This window comes from Palaemon carinicauda, chromosome 41 (genome assembly GCF_036898095.1).
Source record: "Palaemon carinicauda isolate YSFRI2023 chromosome 41, ASM3689809v2, whole genome shotgun sequence".
NCBI classification, from domain to species: Eukaryota; Metazoa; Arthropoda; class Malacostraca; order Decapoda; family Palaemonidae; genus Palaemon; species Palaemon carinicauda.
The window spans coordinates 14,730,066-14,740,065 of record NC_090765.1 but is presented as its reverse complement, the minus strand read 5'-3'; the positions used below and the strand labels follow the sequence as shown (position 1 = coordinate 14,740,065).

At 32.0% G+C, this 10,000-nt stretch overlaps 1 protein-coding gene across 1 annotated transcript in view; it reads left to right on the top strand.

The window, feature by feature from the left end:
* The window catches only part of LOC137632616 (alkylglycerol monooxygenase-like), a 75,472-nt gene that overhangs the window by 15,775 nt on the left and 49,697 nt on the right, over positions 1 to 10,000 (top strand). Inside the window, exons 2-5 of the mRNA XM_068364666.1 lie at positions 4,502 to 4,687; positions 6,205 to 6,329; positions 8,726 to 8,874; positions 9,318 to 9,587. Of these exons, the coding sequence (XP_068220767.1) occupies positions 4,583 to 4,687; positions 6,205 to 6,329; positions 8,726 to 8,874; positions 9,318 to 9,587 (649 nt within the window). The 5' untranslated portion in view covers positions 4,502 to 4,582. The remainder of the gene's footprint in view (positions 1 to 4,501; positions 4,688 to 6,204; positions 6,330 to 8,725; positions 8,875 to 9,317; positions 9,588 to 10,000) is intronic.

Here is a 10,000-nt window from a genome sequence, read left to right as displayed (position 1 = left end):
TCAAAGTGCCATTCAGGCAAAGCATCCAAGAAACAGGAACTACTTAGTAATGCCCATATTCTCTTAATAAGGAGATCCATGTCCCAAGGATAGATGTCCGGGATTAACAGTTGAAAAAATAGTAGGGATTTTTCCTTAACATACATTCATCAAACTCGTATTTTCATATAGCCTAGTTCCTTGCAATGCAGATAAAAATTTGTATTCTTCTTCAATAATTCGTTTCCATTTTCTAAAATACCCTGTACTTTCCCCCACAAATAAATGCAATTCTATGTCTACTCCAATGTGCTTTATGAAATTACATGTACGTATCATCATATAAAAGCCAATCTTACGATAACGGTTTGACATTTACTTAAGAATTATGCATGAGATTTTACATAAAATGCTGACGCACAATAGTCTTATGAAAATCACCAAAGAGTAAAATTAACCATTAAAAACAATGCGTATGAAAAGAGTTCACATTAAAGTTGGTATCCTACACTATTCCATCTATAAATACCCATTCCACTATAAAGGCTCCGTCAAATCACATCTAAAGTTTATCCACATACATTCACCCCTAAAGGTCCGTGTGTTGTTAAAATGGTAGAGAGGATTTTTGTACATAGCTGTATCCTACAGTTAAAGTCAGAAGGTCAAAACAAGAAGTTGAAAAAAAAAAAAAAATGACATACAGGACCCCCAAAATTGACTTTTAATACTCAATAATTGTAATAACAAAAAAATTTTGTCGTGAACGAAGCGAGTGACCTTTATGAAATGCCAATTTTTTTTTGGAAGATATCCCATCCACACCGTGGCCTATAGTCATTCCCTAATCATAGATTTCGGAGCGTGGCGAGGTCAATAACTCCTATACCAACAGGTATATTCAAATGAAATTTTAATAGATTATTTAGATATATAAGCTTTCTTTCTACTAATTTTCATGTTCATACCTGCTATAGTCAAACAGCTGGTCAATCTCGCGGTTAACTCTTGCACGCAAAAAAAAAAAGGTTAAAATGAGTAAAGAGATAAATAAAAAAGTGGTCTCCGATTTCCAGCCCTATTTGAAGAAGTGGAATTGCAATGAATTACAGGATATATTAGAATAATCTTATCTCCTTTTTACTTCCAATATTAAAACTCTATTTTTTTCGTGAGTGACGACTTTTAGCTAAAAAATCAGTGAATTTTCTAGATGTCCAAATGATTTTCACAGGTCTGATGGGTGTTATGTGAACTACACTCATACTAACTTTCGTCTTGATACTTGCCATAGAAAGTAGGTAGTATGTTGACCAGGCACCAGCCACCCGTTAAGATACTACCGCTAGAGTTATTGGCTCCTTTTGACTGGCCAGGCAGTGCTATATTGGATCCTTCTCTCTCTGGTTAAGGTTCATTTTCCCTTTGCCTACACATACACCGAATAGTCGGGCCTATTCTTTACATATTCTCCTCTGCCCTTATACACCTGACAACAGTGAGATTACCAAATAATTCTTCTATCAAGGGCTAACTACAGCAGTGTAATTGTTCATTGGCCACTTTCTTCTTGATAAGTGTAGAAGAGACTCTTTAGCTATGGTAAGCAGCTCTTCTAGGAAAAGGACATTTCAAAATCAAAACACTGTTCTCTAGTCTTGGGTAGTGCCATAGCCACTGCACCATGGTCTTCCACTATCTTGGGTTAGAGTTCTCTTGCTTGAGGGTACACTCGGGCACACTGTTCTATCTGGTTTCTCTTCCTCTTGTTTTGTTAAAGTTTTTATTGTTTATGAAGGAAATATTTATTATAATGTTACAGTTCTTAAAATATTTTATTTTTCCTTGTTTACTTTCCTAACCGGGCTATTTTCCCTGTTGGGGCCCCTGGGCTTATAGCATCTTGCTTTTTCCAACTAGGGTTGTAGCTTAGCATTTAATAATAACAATAATAATAAAAGTCACAGAAGCCAATTTTCGATATCCGCGGGTGGCGATTTTCGGCGAAGCCGTAAATTTGTCGTAGAATACTTCACATATCTAAATGGTCTTTCAAGGATTTACGGGATAGATATTTACTTTGTCCATACCCATTTTCAAGTTGATATCTACCATAGAAAAACCACAGCAAACGTTGATTTCGGTATGGGTTGAATGATTATTTTTGGCGGTGAAGTAAATTGTTCCAAGAATAATTCACGCATCCAAATGAAAATTTCAAGGATTGATGTGGAACATAGTTTTCCTGGCAAGTTTCATGGCAATATCTTAAATATACCGTTAAATGTAGCAACATTACAGTGAACTGCGTGATAGTGAGCGACATCAACGAGGGACATTACCGATCTCATAAAAAATATTCGTCCCGAAATGCACCTGCTTGTAATAAATCTAGAGGAAGAAATTAAACCTTTTTAGATTTAAATAAAACTAAAGTCAGACGTTAAAAAACATAACATATAACAATAATGTTAAACAATAATAAATGATGCATCATATGCTACACAAACATTGTCAGAACTGATCTTCTAAACAATCTACCGCAATCAGCTCCAAACAAAAATAGAGTCTAAACACATGAAAAACAAAACCATGACAAAGCTATTTACAAGGAATCACGAACCCCGTCTCTCTCTCTCTCTCTCTCTCTCTCTCTCTCTCTCCTCTCTCTCTCTCTCTCTCTCTCTCTCTCTCTCTCTCTGAAGGAAACAAAATGAAGGCAGGTATTAAAAAATTAAATGTCACAAAACCGAAAACCTGATAATACAGAAAAGTTGCTCATTGTTTTACTTGACATTATACTAACCAACTCTTTATATCAAAACATTTGATAAAAAATTATGCAATGCTAAATAGAATAGGACACTCACTATAATAGATATTCAGAATCAGCCTAATCAATAACTTGCATGTTTGTAATAAACATCAAACAAAAAAACCAACAATATTCACACGAATATCAAAAATCTTGACATTGGAAAATATATATCCATCAAGCAAGTAGTGAAAACAATTAAACAATAAACCCAAAAATAAAACTATATATAACAAAAACTAACTTGCATCCCTCTACAAACAAAAGCTTTTTATAGCATTTTTAAAAGTTCACCTTTCATTGGGTTGGGAGGATTTGAGATAAAAAAAATGTTCCGAGAAGAATCTATTTTCTTATGAATCGCCAGAAAGTGAAAGCGGATATGCCAGTTGTTTTGTAGAGCAATATCTCTTTATGGTTTAGGGAAAGGAAGTTACATTCATAGAAGAATGTAAAATCAAAAGCCTGTTTCCTCTAGCAAGTCAAGAATTACCCTTAACACGACAGAAATGTAGGCATACAAACATCTGCAATTCCAACATCAGAAAATAGATTAAAATTCCCTCTTGGAGCAGTTCAACGATAACAAATTCAAAATGCTTTTAAAATTCATTAAAATGTCTTTCTACATAAGATTTAAGGGAAAAAAATATGAAGATGAACGTTAATTTTAAAGATAAGTTACTTGGAAGAAAGGAAGAGGGATCGAGTTGGTAAAAAGCTATGAAGTAGGTGCACATAAAAGCTGCACGAAATTATCAAGGATAGATAAAGTGCACCTTATGAGGCGTACCAACAGCATATCACCACCGGGGAAAAAGATATCCTAATCTATTGGCATCACTCTTGGGCGTCTCCTTTCCTTCACCACCTCGTTCCCGTGCTCTATATTATTTTCACGAGTCACTCAATTTCCAAAATGCAATTAGCACACATGCAAAAATCATCATAAATTCATTTTCGAGATGTCTTCATCTGCAGTTTTATCGCCCAGTGTGGATTCCGGTTTTTGTATCAAGATGATATTTCAAAATTTATTTTCCAAGTAGTACTGGTGGCCTATTCTCTCTCTCTCTCTCTCTCTCTCTCTCTCTCTCTCTCTCTCTCTCTCTCTCTCTCTCTCTCAGTAATGGTCTTCAATGCCATCATCTGCATGATTATGGAACGTAGGAAATGAAAAAAACAGGCATGGATGCACAATTGGGGGTTATTGTATATACTGTACTGTTTAAAAAAATATTAAATTCCACTCGCTAAGTAACTAAATAAACTTCATGAAATGAGAGAGAGAGAGAGAGAGAGAGGAGAGAGAGAGAGAGAGAGAGAGAGAGAGAGAGAGAGAGAGAGAGAGAGAGAGAGAGAGAGAGATTCTTAAATATATGTACAGTATAACCTAAGTAACAATTACATACTATAATTAATAGCCTATCATTTATAAGCATTAAAAAGTTCTAAAATAAACAGTTCAATGGAAAAATTTTAGTTTGATATCTGTTGAAATTCTTAATATCTTATTATAAAGTATATAATAAATTTTCTTTTCGCAATGACTATTGGAAGACTTTAACAATCCTTAATTTTAACTTTCCATTCAGATTTATCCTTAAACAAAGAATGTACCATAAAGTATTTTAGGCAAATATACATTCAATGACATATCACGAGCATTAGAATTAGGTTAATCTAATTATTCCTTATTTCTTTCAGAATATAAAGCCAGAGGAGTCCAAGGAACCTGGACAGAGTCGCAGTTTCTTTTAAGGAAATTAACCCAGTTCTGAGGTTATAATGGGTCAAACATTGTTTCAGAGGCTAGGAACTCTTCTCTACATAGTCAACCCCAACACAACTAGCTTTGAACATGTTTCTGAAATTCCCAACTATGTGGACGAGGTAACCAAAGCTTGTTTAAATCATTCATGTAACTGATTGAAGATGTTATAATTCAAATATTCTTACAGACCCTATTTCATAATACTATACTGTAGTTAGTATTCATGTTAATGGAATAATTGTTTACCTTCCATCCTAGTTGGTACAACATTAAGACCTCTCAGACAAGAATGTAGTTGGTGGACTAGCTTTTACAATTCAAAAAAACATGGATCATAATGGCCAAAGCTAGGGCTAAGTAGGCCATTCAGCACCCATGTGTAACTACTAGGGGGAACCCCCAGTTACAGTACGAAGTAAGAGAGGTTGTATGGCAAGATGAAAGAAAAGATGCTGCAATGGAGGCAACGTAGAAAACTAAATTTCTTATGAAGATGCACTTATTCTACATTAGATGCTCCCCCTAGATCTTTACTGGTGAAGTTGTATGACATAGTAACAAGCTACTGCTAGTATGAATGGAAGGTTTAACTATGGGAGGCAACAGGTCTGCCTCAAAGGACAATCTTTTTCAAAATCAAAATTTTTGTATTTCTCCTAACTATACTGTACTAACCTGAGTCCTTAGTCGACAAAAGCTAAACTGCAAACTAAGGGATTGGCGATTACTCGCAACACTTACATTATCTAGTTTTATCGAGACATTCAAAAACCTTATATCACGGGAGTTGAATCATTTGGGTGGCAATCGGCTAGCACAATTACTTAATTGGATTACATAAATCCCCAGATTTTTGTAAAAAAGTGGGAAAACACACAATAATTGAACCTCTAAGGATACACTTTGATGAGAAAATGAAAAATAATATGGGACTGGTTAGGTTTGATATTGTTGTTTAAAAGCCAAATTAAAAAAATAAAAGGGTATGTGCTGATGCATGTTAAGTGATGCTTCTCACAATGGCAGAACATTATATTTAGCGAGGGGTGACATTTCTTTTTTCACAAACATCGCTATCTCAAAGCTAACAATTGACAAACAAATCAATTGAATTATTTCCGTGCATACCCAATATTCACGTGCTGCTCCTAGGAAGGAAGAAATCCGATAATCACTATGAAAATACAAAAAGTTGTTCCTCTATCAGTACAAAAACCCTTTGCTCACTCTAGGAAGGTGAGCTGGTGTACATATATGGTGAAAGTATCAGTTGTAACTGGCTTTATCTTACAGAATACTAATTCATTTCTTCCAAGCGAAGAGCTTTAATATTTTTTTTTCCTTTTTCATTGGATTGTTTAGTTGGTATCTACTCTCTTTCTCAATTGGATTATATTGTACAGGATCATGAAAAAGGGAATGCATGGACACCTCCAGCGTAATCTTTCCTGTTACATGCTCCTTAACAAATTAAACAAAAGACGAACCTCATAGATAATTGAAAATTGAAAGCTAGGAACCCTTATAATATTCAGACATATAGTACAAGTTGTCTTATATAACAGGTATTGTAAAAACAGCATTCAAATACGATTTCGCACTTGTCATTTTTAATTACCCTCTTCTATTTTTCTAGGCTGTTCCCCTCTTTATTGCCTTCATGATTATAGAAGCCATTATAAGGATGTTACAAGGTAAGGAGATTCGAGTCAATGAAGGCCTGTGTTCCATCGGCATTGGGATTCTGCACGAAGCTACAGTGTAAGTATTACATAGACAAAACTGTTAACTCACTGATGGTATAAAATCTAAATAATATTCAAGTCAATTCAGGTAAAAAAAAAAAGCAAGCACTTTAACAATGCATAGATCTTCTAGCATGCCATAAATTCATTACCTCAAAGGTAAACTAATTTCTCAAGTCCATAGTAAGAATGGTATATCATATGTAGATATTAGCAAAATAATCCCTAGAAAATATTCTATAACAATTCTAATGACCCTTAGGATCTGATAATCCTTTCTAAACTAAATCTTTATATTTACCTTATAATGTCACCTACTTAAGCTCGTCTGTGACAAATACACCATTGCTCGGCACAGTTCTATTGAAATCAGATTGAAAATATACCACATTCCAACATGCTCAAATCTCAAAATTCTTTTATCGTTTCTGCGGCCCCCCCCCCCCCCCCAGTCCTCTACAATATATAGCCGAAACCCCCAAAATTGCATAGGCCTAATCCCAGATCTCTGTAATAATGTAATCTAACATATAACCAACTTCAATAAAAATTTAATTAAAAACTTAGAAATATAATTTGATGATTGATTGATTGATTGATTGATTTGATGTTTTCTGGCATCCTGACATCTAAGGTCATTGACGCCGATATTTATCATAAATAAAGAGCAAAAGAATATTCAATTAAAACCATAAAAGCAAAGATATCTTAAAAGTTAAATAGCTTTCAGAAGACCTGCTTCTAAAGTAAAGCTAAAAATACGCTAGCATGGTAGGACACATCATGTCCAGGAGTCTTGGCAAGGATGACCCTGCCATCCTCACCTAGAGCCTCAAACAAATATCTATGTCTTTCGCTACTATAAGTGGAGCATTCGGTCAACAAATGCCTCACTGCCAAGGGTACCAAACAGTCGTCACAATATGGCTGGTGTTGGCCAGTAAGCAGATATTCATGTCAACCGAGTGTGACTAATACGGAGACGAAAGTCCTTGGCATGCCCTATCAAAATCGATCAAAATATACTCTAGAATCCATCTCAACACGAAATTAACTCTCCCAGTTTATTCTTCCTCGAAATTATGTAGATATGCCATGCATAGAAAAGTAATTTTGATTCACACCCGTATCCATATTGTCTCAAAAAGGTTTAACATTCAATTCATCACCAAAATTCAGCAAAATTTTAAAAGAAACCATTCGTAAACACTTTGAGATATGTTCTGATGAATGCTTTAGCAATAACTTATATATATATATATATATATATATATATATATATATATATATATATATATATATATATATATATATATATATATACATATATACATATATATATATATATATATATACATATATATATATATATATATACATATATACATATATATATATATACATATATATATACATATATACATATATACATATATACATATATACATATATATATATACATATATACATATATACATATATACATATATACATATATACATATATATATATATATATATATATATACATATATACATATATATATATATATATATATATATATATATATATATATATATATATATATATACATATATACATATATACATATATATATATATATATATATATACATATATACATATATATATATATATATATATATATATATATATATACATATATACATATATATATATATATATATATATATATATATATATGTATATATGTATATATGTATATATATATATATATATATATATATATACATATATACATATATATATATATATATATATATATATATATATATATATATATACATATATACATATATACATATATACATATATATATATATATATACATATATATATATATATATATATATATATATACATATATACATATATATATATATATATATATATATATATATATATATATATATATACATATATACATATATATACATATATACATATATACATATATATATATATATATATATATATATATATATATATATATATATATATAGGCATAAAAATTTAATCAACCTCAAAATACAATAAACTTTCCCTTGACGCATAACCTACCATAAAATCTCAAAAAAAAAAAAATTCATCTATAGTTTCGTAAGACATCTTGTGAAGAAATAAACCAACAAATGTAATCATATATATATAGTACCATAATATAATACAGTATACTGCATCCAAATAACTTAGGATATCAAATAATCAAGCTGCAATTGGTTAAAATTTCAAATATCTGAAAATGTAGGACCTTTAAATCCCATTAAAGACCTACTGTATATGCATTAAAGATAACCTAAATTGTACCCTACTCATAACAAAACCAAATACCTTCCATTTAATCATAATTAAAATTGAGATTTTTTTTCAGATTTCTCTCTGGAACCCTTATGTTCTTTGGATACCAGTGGTTGTACCAATTTAGATTACTAACTCTACCATGGGATTCTATATACACTTGGTTTGGAGCCTTTGTCTTCATTGACTTTATTTATTATTGGATTCATCGGGCTAATCACGGTAAGAATTTCATGAAATGTCTTAAAAGTCTATTTGTAAAAATACATAATAATTAAAATAGCCCAAGCATTGCTGCAGACATAAATCTATATCCATAATTTTCATCACCAAACCTATCCATTACTATGCAGCTGAAAGTTTAATTATTTAGCTCACTTTCTACTAAGAGCACAGAGAAGCTTAAAGTTCCTGAATACCTAAACTTATGTAAAGGATAGCCAACTTTATATATAAATCCTAGAAAAAGTCAAATTTTCATCTTAAACATAATAGTGGAGAAACTAAACCAAATCGTAATGAATATAATTGGCTACTTTTCCTTTTCTAATATAATCTAAAGTTGTTGATCTAGGAATGAAAACTGAAAAATTTATGTTCACAAATATTGACAAAAACCAAGATAAATCAAAATTTTTTTTTTTTTTTTTTTTTTTATTTGTCAGAAATCAATCTTCTCTGGGCAGCCCACCAAGTCCATCACTCCTCAGAGGACTACAACCTAACAATTGCCTTAAGACTCTCCATATTCCAGAGGGCTGCATATTTTGGATTCTATCAACCCCTCGCTATCCTTGGCTTCCCCTTTTCTATGGTCATTGTTCATGCTGCCTTCAATTACTTATTTCAATTCTGGGTTCACACAGATTTGATAAAGAGTATAGGACCACTTGAATACGTCTTCATGTCACCCTCTCATCACAGAGTCCATCACGGTCAGTATGTTACAGTTCAATATAACAATCGTACAAGAATATTGGTAGTACTAGTTAAGACAATAAAGAATATAATTCTTAAAAAATAAGTAATTTGTATTTTCCCTAACTATACAAACCTTGGTCCTTTAATAGCAGTATGATCTTTGCAAAGCTGGAAACTCTGCTGTTAAAATTTATAATAATGTGTTGGTAGTTACTGGCAGGTAGTGGTGAAGCTCTGACAAAAAGACCCCATCTGCCAGGTCACTGAATAGCCACCTTGACCTTAGCCTAGTACTTACAGGATGGACTCAGCTTCGTATAGTTAAGAAAATGACAAATTTGAAGGTAATTTGTATTTTTCAAAACAATACAAAGCTTGAGCTCTTTATTAGAGAATATACTTTAGGCGAAGCTGGAAGAATAGCCAT